The 20,094-nt window shown below is 54.0% G+C and overlaps 1 protein-coding gene across 2 annotated transcripts in view; it reads right to left on the minus strand.

Moving 5' to 3' along the window:
• The window catches only part of Tmprss6 (transmembrane serine protease 6), a 34,683-nt gene that overhangs the window by 11,430 nt on the left and 3,159 nt on the right, over window positions 1–20,094 (minus strand). For both annotated transcript variants that reach the window (XM_045152979.1, XM_004650281.3), the window contains exons 2-10: window positions 18,180–18,376; window positions 14,531–14,664; window positions 13,166–13,233; window positions 12,066–12,250; window positions 11,792–11,833; window positions 6,643–6,847; window positions 3,584–3,720; window positions 2,203–2,315; window positions 1,778–1,887 (exon numbers count right to left, since the gene is read on the minus strand). In XM_045152979.1, the coding sequence (XP_045008914.1) occupies window positions 1,778–1,887; window positions 2,203–2,315; window positions 3,584–3,720; window positions 6,643–6,847; window positions 11,792–11,833; window positions 12,066–12,250; window positions 13,166–13,233; window positions 14,531–14,664; window positions 18,180–18,375 (1,190 nt within the window). In that variant the 5' untranslated portion in view covers window position 18,376. The remainder of the gene's footprint in view (window positions 1–1,777; window positions 1,888–2,202; window positions 2,316–3,583; window positions 3,721–6,642; window positions 6,848–11,791; window positions 11,834–12,065; window positions 12,251–13,165; window positions 13,234–14,530; window positions 14,665–18,179; window positions 18,377–20,094) is intronic.

The raw sequence follows: 20,094 nt of genomic DNA on the forward strand, positions 1-20,094 counted from the left end.
GGGACAGGCAGGACCAAAGGGGAGAGGGACAGGCAGACAGCAACCCCCATGGTGGCACTGCAGAGCTTAGTCGGAGAGACAGCTTTGCCACTCGACAAGCTTTGTGACCTTGGTACAAGACAAGTATGACTCTCAGTTCTTAGGTCAGCCTCTTGGAGTGACATCATTACAGCCAGATGACAGTTGTGTACCTACACCCCTCCACACACACACACACACACACGCACACTTCCTGTGAGATCCACAGAGTGGCCCCAGGCAGCACTTGCGCCCTAGGGTCTTAGAGCAGCACCAGGGCTAGCTAGAGCCCGACCAGGCCACAGGGAGTCCCACAGGCTTCAGGAGCCTATGGTTACCCCCGATCTCATGGCTGCAAGCCAGGGCAAAGGATGGGTTAGGTCACAGGAGAATGACGTCACAGGAGAGGATGCCTGTGAGGACAGGTTCCTGGAAAAGGGGAGCCCAGCAAGGGGGTTCTGTGAAACCGGCAGCCAGTGGCCGGATCTTACGAGGACGAGGCCTTCCACCGCCTGGAGCCACCGAAGGGCATGGGGGACTTCCGCCAGGGCACGTGGAAGACAGAAGGACACGCTGGGCAGAAGACAGGGAGGGCGGGGAGGGGGACAAGGAGGCTCAGAGCAGTCAGATGGGCACTAACGCGGAGGGTCAGATGCCTTCTCCCTGACCCCTCTCATGGCTCTCTGGGTCAAAGGACTAGCCCTCCCCCCCCACAACCCTCATGCCCCCGCCACCCACACAGCACATTTTCCAGGACATGCTCATTCAGAGAATTTCCCAGAAATGACATGATCGTTATCAGCCTACGGTAACCAGAGCCGGGCCGGCCTGTGCTTCTTCTCGGCAGGACCCACGACAGCTTCCCTTTCACCAGGCACGGCAGGGGCCCGGGGGTAGAGGGATGGATCTCCACCAGGGGACCTTGGACCTCCAGTGAAGGTCTGGGATAGGGGTGGGACCTCACTCAGGGAAACCGTTGATAGCCACAGAAATGGCCTGAGCCCGCCCCCAACCAGAAGGTGGGTGCCCTGGCTTGGGATGTCCAGTGGCCGTGGGGAAGGACAGTGCACAAGTGTGATCACTCTCACAGTGCACACACGCACACACGGACAGACACAGCCATGCAGACACCCCAACTTGTGTAATGTCGTAAGTTGCTCATCCTGGGGGACGCCACTGTCCTCATCCTCCCTGCCACACTGGTGCTGGTGACATGCTTCCCTCGGCAGGACCCTCTATCCACTGCCAGCTCCCCAGAGGACTCTATCGTTAGCCAGAAATTTCCGACGAAGGGACCACAGACAGGAGCAGGATCAGTGGGCTGGACGCTCTGTAGGAGGCCCAGAGGCTCACTGTCCTCGTGGAAGCCGGAACCTGCCGCTGTCTGTGTCTGGGGAGCTGGACGAAGGAAGAAAGGCCTCCACGTGTCCTTGAGGGTCCCATATCCTTGTCCCCTTGGTCGCTAGATTCGTATTTTCAACACTGAGTTACAGCACCCAAGGAAACGACACCATTTCCTTAACTGGGATGAGCCCCCAGACTGATATCATCATCTGCATCTTGAGGCCTGTGTGGCCACAGGAGAGGACGGGGCAAGGGTAGGAAGGGGGCACATGACAGCCGAGACAGCATGAGAGCAGCTGGCAGCCCAAGCCCAGTCCTTTGCTCACTCCCCTGATGCCCAGCTGGGCCAGGTGGTGGTCTTGGGCTCCCTAGGTGGGGTCCCCACTGGGAGGAGGGGAGGGGCTCCGGTTGGTACCTCCGGTGCTCGATCATCCACTGGCCTTGGGTACACGGCACGTCATACTTCTGTCTCCTCAGTGCATAGGCATCAAACCAGAGGGCCAAGCCATAGTCCAGAGAAGGTACCTTGGAGGGAGAGAGAGGCGTGGGTCATCACGTGGGCTGTGAGGTGCGGTCAAGCGGGAGTGCCCACATCTCCAGACAACACAGGGGGAAGGTGGCCCACCAACTCAGCACTAGCTGGAGCTGAGGTCCGCCAGTCACTCAAGCAACACATCTCTGGGACCAACAGAGGGAGGCCCTGGTCCCAGCTGCCACCCACCCAGTAGGATTTGCATGGGCTCTTGAGCAGGATAGGGCCCTGTCCCTCTATCCCCAGGTCCTGGAGCCCCGTGGGTTGCTCTGGGCAGAGGACAGGAAGGAGGCAGGGGTACAACTCACCGTGAAGTGCCAGGAGCAGTGGGTACTCGGTGAGTAGTAGCTGGGAAAGTAGGGCGTGCTGAAGGTACCCTGCTGGTGCAGCCCTTCCTCCAGCGTCAGGTTCACCTGGCAGTCTGGGCAGGAGAACAGCCTTCAAGCTGGGTCCCTCAGCCCTCCTCACAGCGCCTTCCACCAGGTGGGCAGCTACCACCAGGTAGCTTGCAACCCCGCACCCCACCACCTCTGACACAAAGTCTGGTGCCGAGCGTGACCATGTAGACATGGCTGAACCTCCTCATCTATAAACTGGGGACAAGGAGAGCGCACAGTTCCAAGGACAGCGGAGCAGATGAGACAGACATGGCGTGCTCCTCCCCCTCCAGGTGGACGGCTGGCCTCTTGTACAGCTGAGGGGGGAGGGCCGCTCCCTTTTCAGAGTATTCAGGGGTGTGGTTCAGTGGCAGAGCGCTGGCCTGGCACGTGCCAAGGCCCAGGGTTCCATCACAGTGCCACGAAAAGAAGCAGGATGAGGTTTGGAGGAAAAGGAAGACGTGGCCAAGTCGCTTAGGGAGGTGCTCAGGACGCGGAGGTTGGAAGTAACAATGACTTTAGCTGCCTCTCTCCGTGGCCGAGATTGCTCAGCTCTTCCTTGTCCTCCCTCAACACAAGGTCGGAGAGCTCAAGAGAATGACAGCTTCCACATCCTGCAAGACCGGCTAGGGACATGCTGAAGATGCCTGGCTTAACCAGGAGAGGGAGGGGACACCGAGCTGGAAGAAAGAGAAGCAGACAACCCAAGCTTCAAACAGTAAGGGGCCTTGTAGCGCCCTCCCTGCTGGCGTAGGAAGGGACCTTGAGTTTGACTCAGAGGACAGACAGGGCGCAAGGTGTGATGTGGGAATGGAGAGCCAGGGACGAGAGAAAGGTGGCTGGGCTGGGGAAGGTCCTGCCTTGAACTCCTGTGCTGGGGTCAGACCTGGGGCTGGCTTGCCATATTTTCAGCTTGTTGAGTGTGGCAAGGAGGAGAGCTGAGATCAGGAAAAATGAGAAAGAGAGAGACTGATGCATGAGGAAAGGAAAGATAGTAAAGCAAATAGGAGAGGGCTGGAGAGATGGCTTACTGGTTAAGGCACTTGCCTTAGGAGTCTAAGGACCCAGGTTCAGTTCCTCAGTACTCACATAAGCCAGATGCACAAGGTGGTGCACACATTTGGAGTTCATTTGCAATGGCTGGAGGCCCTCATGTGCCCTCTCTCTCTTTCATAAACATATAAAATATTTTTAAAAAAGAAAATAGGAGAGGGCTGGGTATAGGGTGAAGAGCCAAGAAGCTTCTAGAACCTTCTCTCTTTCCCACCTCCCAGGAGTCAGGACAAAGATCCCACCACCTGGAAACGCTCACCCTGGAAGGCCACAGACTGCACAGAGAGCACGAACGGGTCGTAGTAACTGTGCAGGCCCTTCTTCCACACTACCGCCATGACAGCGCCTGATGTCAACACCTCCATCGAGGGCTCCTGGCGACTGCACCCGTAGACCCTGGTGGAGCAGAGGAGGGCACAGGGGCAGCACCGGGAGCCGGGCTGCTAGATGGGAGCATGCGTGGGTCTAGACACCCCGCTCCAGGCTCAGGTCTCCAACCAGCGGCCATGTGCCTCTGAGTAGGCCCCGCCCCTTCTGGGTCAGGCCACCTCCACAGAAAGAAGAGAAGAAAGACTTCCAGACTTGGAGCTGCGGCACGGACCCCAATCCGGGTCCCATGGCGGGCCTCTCTGCCCCAGTCGCCAGGGACCCAGGGAATCTTAGCAGGGAAGCCAGAGGGCTGCAGCACCCCACCCTACACACACCCCACCACTGAAAGTCCACGTCAGACTCCGAGCTTTGCTGTGGGCTGGGACAGGGAGGGAGCCAGTGTGAGGTCAGGTGGCCGCTGGGGCACCCCCCCCGGCATCTACCTGGAACTTAGCGTCTGGAAGGCTCAGGAGAAATAACATTGCCTTAAAACTTCAGACTTTGGAAGTACAATGTCAGCCATGAGAAGTCGGCAGAGATTGTCAAGGCCAACTGCTGGGTTTCCAGGTAGAGAAACTGAGGCCCCCACCCGCCTCTGCAGGGGTAGGTGTACATTCTGCAGGGCCACAGCTGGTTCCTTCCACATATGTGATGCCCTTGGCATGCCCATCCCCTCCCCATGCCCCAACCACTTAGCTCCTCACCGGCCCAACTGCTCAGGGCCCAGACAGGGTGACCACTCAGCCTCCTGCTTCGTCTTGCCTGGGCATGATCAGCTCCCCACATCCCCCAAGCTTTAAGCCCCTGGCCTGCCCCTCCTGTGGCTGCGCCCCGCACCTCAATCTACCCTGCAGTCCCGGTCCCCGCCCCCCCCCTTTGAGGTCTCTCAGCCTCAAGGCCTCATCTCTCTGAGAGCTGAATTTAAGATCAGAACAAAGAGGGATCAAGCCCCCTCCGTTTTGGCATGGGTTCCCATTTTTATTATTGGGGTCACCTTAGACTTCCAGCAGAGCCTCAGGAAGATTGAGAAGCAAAACTAAAGCCAGCTGAGTGAGGCACCTGCTTATCTGCCAGTCACTGAAAAGCCCCGCCCCCTCCCCCAACACCGAGCAGAGAGCAGATTTGAAGAGCCAGCTGGGCCAGTTCAGAAGGGAGTGAGCCTGGCGCCTGGGTGAGCAGAGGCAGGCCTGAGCTGCAATCAGGTCACCTTCCCAGCAGCTGTTTGGAGGAGGGATCAGCCAGCAAGCATCCCAGAGCCCTCAGGAGCAGTCCACGCACACCCCAAATGGGGGTCGGGAGGGCATCAAGGACAGGTACCATCAGCAACCTCAGAACTGAAGTCTCAGGGGCCCGTGGAGGGTGGCCTGACTCACATCTAGGGACTTCCTTGGATCAGAACACTCACTCCCTGTCATGGAGAAGCTGGCCAGGCCCAAGCAATACTGAAGCTACAGTCACTTGGTCCCCGGCACAAAGTAAATGCTCAACGAATGACCAGACACTGCCTGCCCCAATCTGCCACAGAGCCCTGCGGATCCAACATATGTTCTGCCCTCTCTAGGGTGGGTGGCCAGGCCCCTAGAGGCCAAGGTCATTTCTAGTCCCTCCTCACCCTGCCCACTCTCTGCCCTGTGATCATAGTCAGGTCTTTGTGTTTGCAGGTACCTGAAGGTAGGGTCTACCTCGAGCCCAGGCTGACCTGGAATTCACTGTGTAGCCTCAGGGTGGTCTCAAACTCACAGTGATCCTCCTACTTCACCTCCTGAGTGCTGGGAGTAAAAGTGTGAGCCATCACGGCCGGCAATGGCAATCTGCCTCCTTTTGGAGACATGGTTTCCCACTGGCCTGGAATTTATCCAGTAGGCTAGACTGGTTAGCCGGCGGGCCCCAGGGAGCCTCCTGTCTCTGTGTCCAAACTCTTGGTGTGTACCACCATGCCTGGTCCCTCTTTTTATTTATTTATTTATATTTATTTATTTATTTGTTTGTTTTTGGAGGTCTCACTCTAGCTCAGGCTGACTTAGATTTCACTCTGTAGTCTGAGAGGCCTCACACTCACAGTGATCCTCATGTTTTACCAGGCAAGCACCTTACTGACTGCAGCCCCAAAGTCACTTCCGCGCACCACGTTCTGTAGCCTGAAGCTTGACTGTTCTGCCCCGGAGCCTTCGGTAGCTCCCTACTTACCAACGACGACAGGGCACTTTGCTCCTGCCACTCCGTGCCTTTGCCACGAGGCCCAGCTCGACTGCCTAGCATGCAAGCGCACTCGGATGCTCACCATGTGGCACAGATGGTGAGATTCAAATTCTCACAATACCACTGGCAAGCAAGCATGAGTGTAAACCCCCTTTGCAGAGGAAAAAACACAACTGAGGTTCAGAAAGGCAAACTCCTGGGCTGGAGAGATGGCTTAGCGGTTAAGCGCTTGCCTGTGAAGCCTAAGGACCCCGGTTCGAGGCTCGGTTCCCCAGGTCCCATGTTAGCCAGATGCACAAGGGGGCGCACGCGTCTGGAGTTCGTTTGCAGAGGCTGGAAGCCCTGGCGCGCCCATTCTCTCTCTCTCTCCCTCTATCTGTCTTTCTCTCTGTGTCTGTCACTCTCAAATAAATTAAAAAAAAAAGAAAGAAAAGAAAGGCAAACTCCTCAGCCGTAGGTCACATGACTAAGAAGCAGGAAGTCCGGGCTGCTCCCAGATGCTGGAATAGTCTAACAAGACATGTTGTCTCCCAGAGCTGACCTTAGGGCTCGCCTAGAGCAATTGCTTTGTTACATCCTGATGGGGAAATATGCTTAGAGAAGGGACTGGGGTCTGCTTCTCAGCACATAACCATTCTCAGCCTCCTTTCCCCCCCTGACCTCTAGGCCAGCCTGCGGACACGGCACCTGGTCTCGGCATGCAGTGTGAACTCTGACCTCAGAGCCCTCCCAGCATCCTCTGGGACTCACGAGGTGATGAGCCTCTTCTCCAGGGGCCCGGCCGCATCGTACATGGCCACCCGGTCACGGCACTCGATCAGGGTCCACTCGAGCCGCAGTTTGAGCATGAAGTCCTTGGGGCCCTGTAGGTGCCACAGGCAGCTGGAGGACAGATGGTCGGGTCCCTTCAGCTGGAGGGCCTGGCCCTGACCCACATAGCTATAGCGATAACAGCCTGGAGGGGGAGAGGTCAGAGCCCTTAGCTGGTTCTCTCAGGCCAAGGTGTGGGGTGTCGAGGGAAGGGGCTGAGCCCATCTTGTGGCACCCACCTTTCTGCCAACCCCCCGCCCACCATGGCTTCGCTGTACAGTCCCTCATCCACACATGCACTCACAGGTCCATCAGTCACTCATTCAACAAACAGCCCTGTGTGCAGGGTTGAGTGCCAGACAGAGGGCCAGGTGCTCTCTGGGGATGCCCAGGATGGTGGACAGATAGAGGCACAGGCTGTCTCAAGCAGAGGGTCAGGGACAGCAGGGAGGGGAGCTCTGGGGCCTTGTAAGGTAGAGACAGGTAGGTGGTCAGGAAGGCGCAGAACCAGTGCCGCGTTGTCCTGGGGCCACAGGGGGCCATGGAAGGTTCGGAGGGGCTGGGGAGTGGCCTGACATGGATCCCATGGCAGCAACAGTGAGCAGAATGGAGACCGGCAAGACACCTGTGCATTGCAGGCCGAAGGGACAGGGGGAAGGACTTCTCTGAGAGCGCTGTGGAAGACAGCCCTGGGGGAGGGCTGAGCTCTGAGCGGACCTTCGCCCCTGGAGTACGGTAAAGAGCTAGTGCCCACCAAGCATGGATGCTGCCAGAGCCCGAGAGCCTCACTCACACCCACCAACTCAGTTCCTGTTCGTTTCCTGTAGTAGCCCGTGGGCACTTTGCATAGACGCACCTCCTCCTGCCTCATACAACTCCAGATCCCCTCACCCCAATGTCACTTCTCTATGGATGCAATGCCAGATATCGCAAAATAGGACCTCCCATTCATCTGTCCAGAATCATGATTCGACACCTCCGATGTGCTTGGTCAGAGCTCTGGACCGAGTGGTGACCAAGCAACCATTCCCCATGGAGCATGCAATGCCACATTTACACCTGGTCTTAAGCCATGGTGTGGGGAGGCCAGGAGCTTCAAGTGCTCGGCCAGGAAGCACAAGGACTTGGGACCGGAGCCAAGATAGGTGACTCGGAAATATCGATCACCCTGGTACCACTGCTCCTCAGCTGGGTGACTCCGGGTTCAACCACCTTAAGTTCTGCTCTGTCCTTCTCTGCATGGTGCCGAGGACCAAAGATAACAGCAAAACGGAACAGAGGTGGCACACATGCTCTGAGGCTCCACCCTGCCTCAGAAACCTCTCGCACCCTGGCCACCTGACTCCAACAGGGCGAGGACCTCAAGGGGGCACCAAAGGAGCCCAGTTACCTGCCTGGGGAAGGGGCAGGCCGCTGCTCTTGACCTCTGCCACCAGCTGGTGAAGGTCCCCGCTGTTTCTGGGTGTTTGTATTCCTTAAATCTTGCTTTCAGCACATGCTTGACTAATTTTAATCATTTTCTTTTTGAGACATGCGCCGATCTCTGGGGTTAAACAGAGACACCTCTGGAACCTGGAGCCCCTGCTGGCTGGAGGCAGAGGATCTGCTCAGGAACCCCCTTCCTTTCTGGACCTGAGCACTCTAAGCTCCCCAGGCCTGAGCCCAAATCCCATCTCTATGAAGGTTTCCGGGACATCTGGCCAGGCTCCCTCCCCACTTCCTGGATGTCCCCCTGTTCCCCTTTCTCTGCCTCCCAGCCCAGTGTCAGCCTCTGTCCCCTGAGCAGAGCTCTCCTCTTCCTGGCTGCCAGGCTCCACTCCAGTTACAGGAGTCTGCGTGAGTATCTCTCCTTGGCGGAACCAGGGCTCCTCAGCGGGTTCAAACAGGCTGAGGTGGGGTTTAACAGTACAGCACTGGACTGGGTTCAATCCTCAGCACAACAGGGAGTTTGAGTTTTCATCCAACCCCCGGCCTCTGAGCTCAGGAGGACAGGGGCTCTGGTGGGCGCAGAAGCAAGCAAGAAGCACCGGAGTCATTGTCAAAAACACAGCGACACACGCATCAGGGCAGACAAAGCGCAGGCAAGGGCCATGCCATGTGCGCTCGCCCACAGGAGAGCACCCACAGTGTTGACTCGGGCAGGGCACACCCAGGAGTGATATCCTGGGCCCTCCCCGCTGACCAAGCTGACCTAGACCTTGCACCCCATGACCTATCAAAGGAGGCTGCCGAAGCAGACGATGTGAGAATGGTGCAAATTCTGCCAAGGCAAGGCAGAAAGGGTTTAAAAAGTATGCTTTGACGGTGTCTCCCTATGTCCCTCAAGCTGGCCTGGAACTCTCTGACCTCCTGCCTCAGCCTCCCAAGTGCTGGGATTACAAGTGTGAACCCTCACACCCGTCGGCAGGATATTACAAAAGCCATCTTCCTGCGATAAGAAAGCAAATTCCTTCAGACACAGAAATAAAGCATAAAGACAGCTATACTGAGCTGGGCATGGTGGCGCATGCCTTTAATCTCAGCACTCAGGAGGCAGAGGTAGGAGGATCATCATGAGTTCAGGGTCACCCTGAGACTACATAGTGAATTCCAGGTCAGCCTGGGCTAGAGTGAAACTACCTCGAAAAACCAAAAAAGAAAAAAAACACGACAGCTATACTAAGAGCCACCCACACAACACAGTACAGCAAGGCTTCTCCATGGGCCCGTGGAGTCATTTTAACATGAATAGACCCCTCTGCCACTGGTCTCTTGGAGTGCAGTGGCATTTTCCAGAGCCCTGTGACATTACAGCAGACCAACTATAGAAACCCACAAGAACAGCTGCCAGCCATCTCTTCAGCCTGATACCGGACAGGCACTACAATGCCATTTTTCAAAGCAAACTAATTAAGGGGGAAATTGCTATTTTTGCAGAAAAAAAAATATTTTGTTTCTATTAATGAGTTTATCATTACTTCTTCTTCTTTTTGAGGTAGGGTCTCACTCTAGCCCAGCTTGACCTGGAACTCGCTCTGCAGTCCCAGATTGGCCTCAAACTCACTGTGATCCTCCTACCTCCGCCTCACGAGTGCTGGGATTAAAGGTGTGCGCCACTACGCTCGGCTGTTAGTGCTTTTAAAATAAGTTAAAGCCAAGTATAGTGGCACATAACTGTAATCTCAATTCTGAGGAGACCGAAGCAGGAGGATTATGATTCAAAGTCAGTCTAGACTTTCTCAACTGCCTAGAGAGGCCTTGTTTCAAAAGTAAATAATTTTTCTTTTTCTTTCTTTCTTTCTTTTTTTTTTTCTGGTCTTTCAGGGTAGAGTTTCACGGAAGTAACTATGTAGTCTCTGGGTGGCCTGGAACTCACAGTGATCCTCCTACCTCTGCCTCCTGAGGGAAGGAGTCTAGAGACCAGAATTGTGAGGAATACACTCTATGTTGGGCAGCAAAGGACCTGACAGTAAATATAAACTTTGTGAGTTAAGAGACAGACTATTATGCTATTAGGGCTATTATGCTAGAAAAAAAAGACGTTTAAACATGTAAAAATTGGGCAAGCACGTGTGACAGAAGCCTTTAATCCCAGTACTGGGGAGGCAGAGGTAGAAGGATCTCTGTGAGTTCAAGGTCAGCCTGAGACTCCAGAATGAATTTCAGATCAGCCTGGGCTACAGCGAGACCCTACCTTGAAAAAAAAAAATGTGAAAGTTTTTGTCAGCTCATGAGTCCTCCAGAGCCAGCCAGCAGAGCAGAGTGGCCTGCGGCCAAGGCTCACCCGCATGTCCCCAAGCATCATCCAGCCAGCCCCCAGGAGACTCCCGGGAGTGAGGGTTTGTGCAGACTCAATGTGACAAGGCTCTCAAGGCTGTGTGTTCACCTTGGGAAGACCACCAAGCTGAAAGGAATTTGGGTTCACTGGAAAACAGGTCACCTTAAATGTTAGAGCCTTATTGCCTGGCAGGACATCAGCCAGTTAACCTGTTAACGCCATCCCAGTATTGCATTTCCCACCAATGGATGGATGGATGGTGGGCGGATAAATAGATGGTAGGTAGATAATAGATAAGTAGGTAGAAGAAAGCTTGATGATTGATAGGTAAATGGAAGCTAGATAGATGAAAGATTGATAAATAAGTGGAAGATAGGTGATAGATAGACAGACAGACAGGATCTGTGTCCATACCATCCTATGGGCTTCCTCATAAATGAGGGCAGTAAACTTGGCACAGGCTCAGCTTTAATCTTTTGAAAACTGTGCTTTGACCACAACACAACCTTCACTCACCAAGGAAGTACATATGATGAGCAGGACAGGAGCAAAGGAGGTCAGAAAAGAAATAACTAGGATTTTGGTCCATCTTCCTCCCTGAGAGGGGTTAAGACCGCCATCCCTCCCTCAGGTCTGAGTGGAAGCTTTAACATAGGAGGAATCTGAGCACTCGGGTGCTTGTACCTAGAGCAGTAGGAGACAGTTGCCCAGGCAGCGCATGGCATAGCTGTAAGAGTTGTCAGTCCACAGACTGCGATGTGGCCAGTACCCCGGGGCCCGTGCCACAGGATGGTCCAGCTGGTACCCTGCTTCCCAGGACTCAGCAGGAAGTCTTGGGGCCTCTTAGAGAAAAGCGAAGTGACTAATAATGGGGCAGGGAGGGAGGAGGGCTGCTTAGCCTAGTGGAAAGGGAAAAAGGATGATGTCCCAGAGGGTACCTGAAATGGTGCTTCCAAAAAAAAAAGCCATGGCTTAATCCTGGACCCAGCTTGCATTGGCAAGACTAATTCTCCCACTGGTAGAAAGGAGGGCCCATGGGCAGGTTGCATCCAGTGACCGGATGCAGAGTGAGATTTTTGTATGAATGAACAGCTCCGCATCACAGGGGCAGACACACCAGTCTATGAGATACACATTCATGCCAAAATGCCTCCTGTCCATCCCACATGCCCCAGCCTTGCTCAGAGCCCTCACCCAGACCCCTGGCATCCCTTGGTGTCCCTATGGAAGCCATGTGACTCCCAACAACGGGCCAGCCTAGAAAACCTTAAACTCAAAAGGAAAGCAGGGAAGGAAAAAATAAATGAATGAATGAATAAAATGGTGGCGTACCCAGCGTGGAATTCAGTACGACTATGTCTTTCACGCTGCCCTCTGTTAAAAGGAAATGGACAAATAAATAAACAAGGACCAAAAGCAACAAAGTAAAATGCGATGGAAATAAATCGGGGAAGACTATCTGAGCCAGGCATGTCTGAGATTGGTCCTTAACGTCCCTCTGTCCTGGCTCCTGGGTGACAGGGGGCCATCTGAGCATCCCAGCCCTAGTACAGGCCTCCTTCATCCTTGTTGATCCAGCCCCACCAGGGTTCCTTCCCATACTGACCCAGGATCACCAGGCCCTCGGAGTCCACCTCATACTCGGCCCTGTAGGGAGCCGGGGCCGAGCTGTTGGCTGTGGACATCAGCTCCTCCACAAGCATCGTGCGCACCACCTCGGGGCTCAGCATCTGCCGCTGGTACTCCGGGATTTGAAGAATGAACCAGAAGAAGCAAGTGAGGGGTCCCTCCCTATGTGGACAGAAGCAAGAGGGGTCTGCAGGCCAGTCCCTGCCCAGCCCTGCGCTCTAGGAGAGCAACTGAATCTCAGACAGACTGAGTGCTTCCTACACCCCAGGCATTAGTCTCCGTCCTCACCCAAAGTGACAGAGCTGTTCTCTCCATCCTGACCCACAGTGACGGAAAATAAGTCACTTGCACGCCACCGGGGTTGTCCCACCTTCTGTTATGGTACTATCACATCATCTAACAATGTGCTGGGGGCTGGAGAGATGGCATAGCTGTTCAGGCGCTTGCCTGCGAAGCCTCAGGACCCATGTTCTACTCTCCAGACCCCACCTTAGCCAGGCGCACAAAGGTGAGGCAAACACAAGGTCGCACATGCCCACTAGGTGGCGCAAGTGACTGGAGTTGGATTGCAGTGGCCCAGGCCCTGGCGTGCCAATTCTCTCTCTTTCTCTCTCTCTCTGTCTCTTGCTTTCTCTAAAATAAAAAATAAATTAAAAAAATAAAAATGTGTTGGACCACAGTCCATAGCTATCCTGGACTCTTGTGACCCACAGGGTGCAGGTTGAATACACATATATAGACTGCTTGGTGGGTGGCAGAACCAAGAGGGACCATTGCTCTCAAATATCACTTCCGACCCAACCTAACCCACTGTGTGCCAGGCCATCACCAGCCCACCCGTCACCCAGTGGTGTTGAGCCCCACCATACCACACTGCCATTCTGTAGATAAGGAGACCAAGCTTGATTAAATTGGGCCATGCACAGGAAGCCAAACTCCCACTCTGTGCCTCAGTTTCCCTATATTCTTCATTTATCTTTGGTTTTGAGACCGTGCAACCCCATAGTGCACTATGGGGTCCCTATGGTTCTCTCATCCAAGGCTCTCTCTGTGGCCCATTGGGCCAGGACGACTCACCCAAAGGAGTAGACAGAGCTGGAGTTGTAGTAAGCGCCCAGGCGGGTGCTGGCAAGAAGCTCCTTGAGCTATAAAAGAGTGCAACAGAATGGCTGGAGAGATGGCATAGCGGTCAAGGTGCTTGCCTGCAAAGCCTAGGGACCCATGTTGACTCTCCAGATCCCGTGTTAGCCAGACGCACAAAGGTGAGGTAAGTGCAAGGTCGCACATGCCCACTAGGTGGCACAAGTGTCTGGGGTTTAATTGCAGTGGCTGAGGCCCTGATGAGCCAATTCTCTATCTCTCCTCTCTCTCTAAAAAAATAAAAGGGGGGCTGGAGAGATGGCTTAGCGGTTAAGTGCTTGCCCGTGAAGCCTAAGGACCCTGGTCCAAGGCTCAATTCCCCAGGACCCACGTTAGCCAGATACACAAGGGGCGCATGCGTCTGGAGTTCGTTTGCAGTGGCTGGAGGCCCTGGTGCGCCCATTCTCCCTCTATCTGCCTCTTTCTCTCTCTGTCTGTCGCTCTCAAATAAATAAATAAAAATGAACAAAAAATTTTTAATAAAATAAAATAAAAAGGGCGGCAAGAGCCAGGTCACCCTTCAAGGGGTACAGGCTCAGGATTCTTAGGCCCCTTCCTACCTCCTGATCTTTGCTCCTCCCAGCACCCCTGGGGGGCACAGGAGCTCAGGGCGGGGACTTGCCACTGCTGCAAGTACCAGGTTAAGTGAGGCACTCACACGCAGCCTCATACCTCCGCTAGAGTCACCCCCGTGTCCTCTGCCACCGCCCTCCTCCATCCTGCAGACCCCACTCAGCTCCTAGGTCTTGTCCCTCCATCTGCTGACCTTGGGCACAGCCAGGAGCTCAGTTAGGAAGGCAGGGGAGAGCCGAAGGCAGTGAGAACTCCATCAGTAGGATACCACTGACACGGTCTGGAGACCCTTGGAGCTGTACCCACCAAGGCCCAGATTTCAGGGTACACAATATCCTCCCCCCCCAGATCTCACGGCTGAGAGAACACACTAGCAGTCCCCCAGCCTCTGGGAAGCGGCTCTATGCCTGGCTGAAAACGGAAGGCATCGGTGGCCCACCATCCCCAGTGCAGTGGCCGCCACAGTACATGAAAAGGGCTTGTGCTGGTGGCTGTCGGCTGGACTGCTATGACATCAGGGCGTGTACCTAGCCAGAGGCTTGATCAGGACCCCACCGAAGTGAGTTCTATCCTGCACGCTAACCTGCCAACCCTCCAACATGCTCTGTCCAGTGCTGGGAACAGAGCTGGGCTCTGGTGAGTGTTCCAGAAAGGGTGACCAGTGAGAAGACACTGGCAGACTCCTGCCCTCCCCCTCTCACCCCCCCCCCCCCCCGCACCCAGACCTACCATCCTCTGGGCTTTGGCGGTTTCGCTGCGGAAGGCACTGGACTCCCGGCGCGCAAGGTCCTGGGTGAAGTGACGGTTGAGCACACGGAGGCTTCCGGAGTACACCTGGCTGACGGTCACCTCCGCCTTGTACCCTGCCCAGGGCGGAATGGCAAAGTCACCGGTGTAGCTTGCCCAGAATGCTTCTGGCTCTCCTAATCCTTCCTGCCACCCCAACCCTGAGTGTGGCCCAGGGTCTTGGGCCTCCAAGGCAGCGCTGCTAGGGTTGCCTCCCTGCACCCCTCATTTACCATGTTAATAAGGGAGCCTCCAATTCACACTGGACTCACACTGTGGGGCATACTAGAGAATAATGGGAGGACAGCTTTGTTTTTTTCAGGCTGACCTGGAATTCACTATGTATCTCAGGGTGGCTTCGAACTCTCGGTGATCCTCCTACCTCTGCCTCCCAAGTGCTGGGATTAAAGGCGTGCACCACCACACCCAGCTCAAGGGGTGATGGGGAGAGATTTTGCAAAGCCAAAATGGACACCAGAGGAGTCATGGGGGATGGGCTGGAGGGAGAATAATGAAAGCTGCAGGATTTCTTGGACAATGGAGAGAAAGGACAGGAAAGAGATGGACCCACGCATGGTGGCACACACCTCTGAACCCAGCACTTGGAGGCAGAGGTAGGAGGATTGCTGTGAGTTTGAGGACAGTCTGATGCTATAGTGAATTCCAGGGATAGAGTGAAACCCTACCTCAAAAAAGAAACAAGGAAGGAAAGAGAGGGAGAAAGAGGAAGAAAGGAAGGGAGGGAGGGAGGGAAATTTAAGGGAAGACTTGGGCTGAACATGCAAATTTGGGAATCACTAGGACATAAAAGGACCATGACTTCCAATGCAGGACAAGATAAGAGAAGTGGGGTGAAAGGGGTCTGGGGAAATAGCTCAGAACAAATAGCCTGGTATAGTGACCCATGGCTGTCATCTAAGTGCCGAGGAGATGGAGACAAGATGATTCCTCAGGGTTTACTGGCCAGCCAGCCCAGCAGAATCAGTGAGTCCCGGCGTTTAGTGAGAGGACTTAACTCAAAAAATGAGGTGGAAGGAAATTGAGGAAAACACCTGACATTGACCTCAACGTCTGGCCACATGCATGTGCACACACACCTGCCCAACATGTGTGCCCACATGCACACGGACGTGCATACCACACACATATCCACATGAGAAGAAAAAGAGAGAAAGAAGTAAAAAGGGAAGTGGGTGAAGACAGAAGAGAAGCTTCTTATGGAGTGCAGAGGAAGGAGGAGCTGAGGAGAAGACAAGACACAACCACCCGCTCCACGCTGCACAACGTGGAACGGAAGGAGCCAGGGGAGAGGGTGTGAGCTGGGTTAAATGCAATGAAGATTGCCACCTGTGCCCGGCATCCAGCACTGAACTTGACAAGCTGTTGGAACTGCAGGAGGGCAGAGCCCATCTCCAGAGGGCACAGACAGCAGGGCACGCACTGGGCACTGGGGCCTCAACACTCAGGAGCCATCATCTACGGCCATCTAGGAGTGTGCAGCAGGAGCAGAGGCGAGGGGCCCACCAAAGGGACCCCGGGGTGAAACACGCAGAGGGGTAGGGGATGGTGGCTGGCGGCCCAGGGGCTTCTCTGGGTGGCTTTTTCTTTCTGCTTATTCAATTTTATTTATTGATCAGAGAGAGAATGGGTGCACCAGGGCCTCCAGCCGCTATGAACCAACTCCAAACGCATGCGCCACCTTGTGCATCTGGCTTACATGGGTCCTGGGGAATCGAACCTGGGTCCTTAGGCTTCACAGTCTTGACTGCTAAGCCATCTCTCCAGCCCCTGATGTAGCTTTCTTTTTTTTTTCTCATGGATTGTGAGGCAAGGTGCAGAGACGAGCCTGCCCAAGACACTGGAGCGGGAGGGGCCAGCTACTGGACCCTACAGAGCAGCAAGGGAGCCAGCACATTCTGCTCCCCAGAACAGGCTCAGGAGCAGGCTGCCCCTTGTCTAGCCTCTTGTCCCTCTCCTGGTGCTGGTCCTGATCCGGACAAATGCTCCTGGCGCCATCATCCCCTCACAGTAGCAGCCTTTGCCTCCCACCTATCCTCTTGCTGACCCCGGGCAGGAAGAGTGATCAACACAGCACCCCAAGGGCCTCCTTCACCCTAAATCCCTTTGGGGGGGTTGTCTTTCCCAGGCAAGCTCTGGAGCACTTGCCCCACTGGGTCCTCAGCCACACAGGAGCACCCTCCTGGGACTGCTGAGGAGGAGGAGTTAGGATGATAGCTGATGGGTAAATGCCTGGCCCTCCAGTCCTGAGGGTGAATTATCCAGTCGGCCCAGCACTTGGTGCTTCCCGTATGCGCCTCTCCTGCTCTGCGTTGCTCAGTACTGAGCAGAACTTGTAAGTCTTTCCTGACATATATGGGGATCTTTACTGTGTCACCCCTGTGTCTCCCCTGAGCTGGGCTCGAGCAGATCTGTTTCCCTAGGGTTGCTCTAAGTGGGTGTGGCTCCCAGGTCCTGCTCAATGGGCCTAAAATTCCAACAGGAGATGAATCCAGAAAGAATTCCACCCTTCTTCTGCAAACTGTTTAATGGGAAGTTTCTAATCATGTAAACAAGATGGGTTGTCCCTTCCGGGATTTCCTGACTGACCCCCTCAGCACCCTCTGTTCTGAAATGGGTTATAATTGCCGCGTCTGATACTACAGTGAAAGCCTAAAACTGGAGGCCATCTGCAGAGACCAGCACAGACCCCGGAACATAGGAGGTGTCTGGCACTACACGTATGTATGTATGAAGGTTGGATGGATGGATCATGAAGGAATAGATGATGGATTGATGGACGAATGGGTGGATGGATAGACAGAAGGACGGGCAAGTTTTCTACAATCCATAAAGAACTTTTTCACAGGCTCAGCCTGATTTGTTTGATCAACTTCTTTCTGTAGTCAAGAACTAGAGAGCCAAGCCAGTCCCCATCCAATTCTCAGAGGGCACTGTGCCACAGATATGTGAGTACAAGGGTGATTCTGGGCCCAGAGTATGGTCATCTGCTCCCAGGGCTCCAGCAGACTGCTTGAGGACCATGATATCAGGAGGAAATAGCCAAAGTTAGAGACAAGGAAAAGACGACCCCCCCCCACCTACAAGCCTGGCTGCTCTCCATTAGCCCCCTACATCCTCCATTCATGCTGAGCCCTGGAGACACAGAGATGACGGAGATGTGGTTCCTCCCTAGAGGAAACGGGCTGGGCTCAAATGAGCAGAGGTGCTAATTGGTCCCAGGCACCAGCTGTGCCTCTGGGCCTCCTGCAGCAAGCAAGGCTGGCTCCTAGCATCCGAGGCTGCCCAGGAGAGCTGTAGGCCAAGGACAGAAATGCTCACATACCTCAGCTTGACCTGGGTGATAAAGAATCCTCCCACCTCAGCAGGGGGAAGCAGGGAGCAGACCTGAGCCACAGGACCTAGCTCAGAGGTCAAGCAAGGAGGGGGCTCAAGAAGTTACACAAAGCCACACAGAGAGTAGGAGAGTAGCTAGGCATTACAGAGCCCAGAATCCTGGTCCATTCTACCGTGTGCTCTGTGCAGTCATCTAAGCTCTCCCCAGCCCCCACTCTAGCTAGGCCCACACCGTTACCTAGGAAATACCAGAGGAGGAACCCGGCTGAAGCCAGTGCAACCAGGGCCAGACACAGAGGTGCCAGGCAGAGGTAGTCTCGGGCCTTTCTCTTGGTGCCCATGGAGGTCTTGAATATCCCCTCTGGCTCAGCCTCTTCTCCATCACCTCCTTCGACCTGCCCGCCAGCAGCTTGGGGGGCCTTGGCTGCAGGCATCCTGGTGGGAGAAGAGAGGAGCTGAAAACAGCCTGGTGTCTACAAGAGAGCCTTTGCTGATGGTGTCCAGAAGCAAGGCAGCAGCACCCCTGCCCTTTGCATGGAATTTCCCCTGGATCTATAAACATCAATAAACCTCCTTCCTCCCATAACTGTGCCTGGTTTGGAGATTCATCCCAGCGACCTGAAGCTGGCTATTACAGAATTAGTACCAGGAGTGGGGCAGAGTTGCTGCATGATGCATCTGACCGTGTGGATTTTGGTCTTTTGGAATTTTTGTTTTGGAAGAATGGGCATGAACTTGGCACTTGCAACTAAAGACACCTTCTAAAGCAGTAAGCCAAGCTGTATGGACTATTCTGATGAGAGTTTGAAAATGCTAAGTTTAGAGAGAACTCTATTTGGAGCCTTTGATTATGAACTTTCTAAGGGGGGAAAAAAGATGGTGGGAACTCTACTGGAAGGGCTGTCTTCTGCTGTCCATGCCCAGATAGTTTGATCAATGTTAACCTTAAATGGACTGGTGTGTTTGGCTAAAGATATGGGACCGAGAGAGTTAAGATTTTAAGTTGAAAAAATTTCGAACAAGTTTAGAATTACAGACACAAAGACTGGTTGCTGAAGCTTCTATTGTCAAATACATTAGCATTTGGAAGGAAGATGGCCCAGCTGCTTTACATTAAAACAATGGAAAGGATGTCTGAGGAAAGGCGATGATAGACATGCAAACTATTGGAAAGAGTTGACTGGAGAAGGAACTTGCTCTTCAAAAGTCACTGATTTATTTTTGTCCCTGAATTAAGAATATGGCTGTGTCCTGCACACCTGGTATTGGTTTAGGAAGTGTGAGAAATGCAATGCGTGGAGGGGGTGAGGTGCACACAGTGACAGGAGCTGCTGCTGAGATACAGCATGAAGCAGGGTGTGTTGACCTGGATCCTGATAGGCCGGCAAAGCCACTGGAAGATGGGCTGTTGTTTGCAGTAGAGACCTGAAGATGTTTTGGATGCGCCATGTCTGTGCAAGGGCTACCATGGACATTGTTGGCTAGGGATGGAAGGTTTCCCTGGCTACTCAGCCCAGCCGGAGGGGCAGAACTGGAAAATCCAGAGACTCCCCATTGGTCACTGGTTCTATCAGACTGGAGCTGCAGAAGTTTGATGTTTGCTTGATGGTTATTGAGTTCGCATTGTTCCAGTCTCTCCTTGCTATGCCTTATAACAGTTGGAAATGTTTACTCTGTGCCTTTTTATGTTGACAGTATATAACTTGTTTTAATTTTACAGGACTCACAACTAAGAGACAACCCTAAATTTCAGATGAGACTTGGGACTTTGGGACTATCTTAAGTTAGTAAAGACTGTGGAATGGGATGGAGAGATAGTTTAGTGGTTAAGCATTTGCCTGTGAAGCATAAGGACCCCTGTTTGAGGCTCATTCCCCAGGAACCACGTTAACCAGATGCACAAAGGGGCAGGGACACACGACTGGTGTCATTTGCAGTGGCTGGAGGCCCTGGTGTGCCCATTCTCTCTCTCTCTCTCTCTCTCTCTGTCTCTCTCTCTTTGTCTGTTGCTCTCAAATAAGTAATAAAAAAATTTAGCCTGGTGTGGTGGCTCACGCCTTTAGTCCCAGCACTCAGGAGGCAGAGGTAAGAGGATTGCCGAGAGTTTGAGGCTACCCTGAGACTACATAATGAATTCCAGGTCAGCCTGAGCT

This window comes from Jaculus jaculus, chromosome 6 (genome assembly GCF_020740685.1).
Source record: "Jaculus jaculus isolate mJacJac1 chromosome 6, mJacJac1.mat.Y.cur, whole genome shotgun sequence".
Taxonomy (NCBI): domain Eukaryota; kingdom Metazoa; phylum Chordata; class Mammalia; order Rodentia; family Dipodidae; genus Jaculus; species Jaculus jaculus.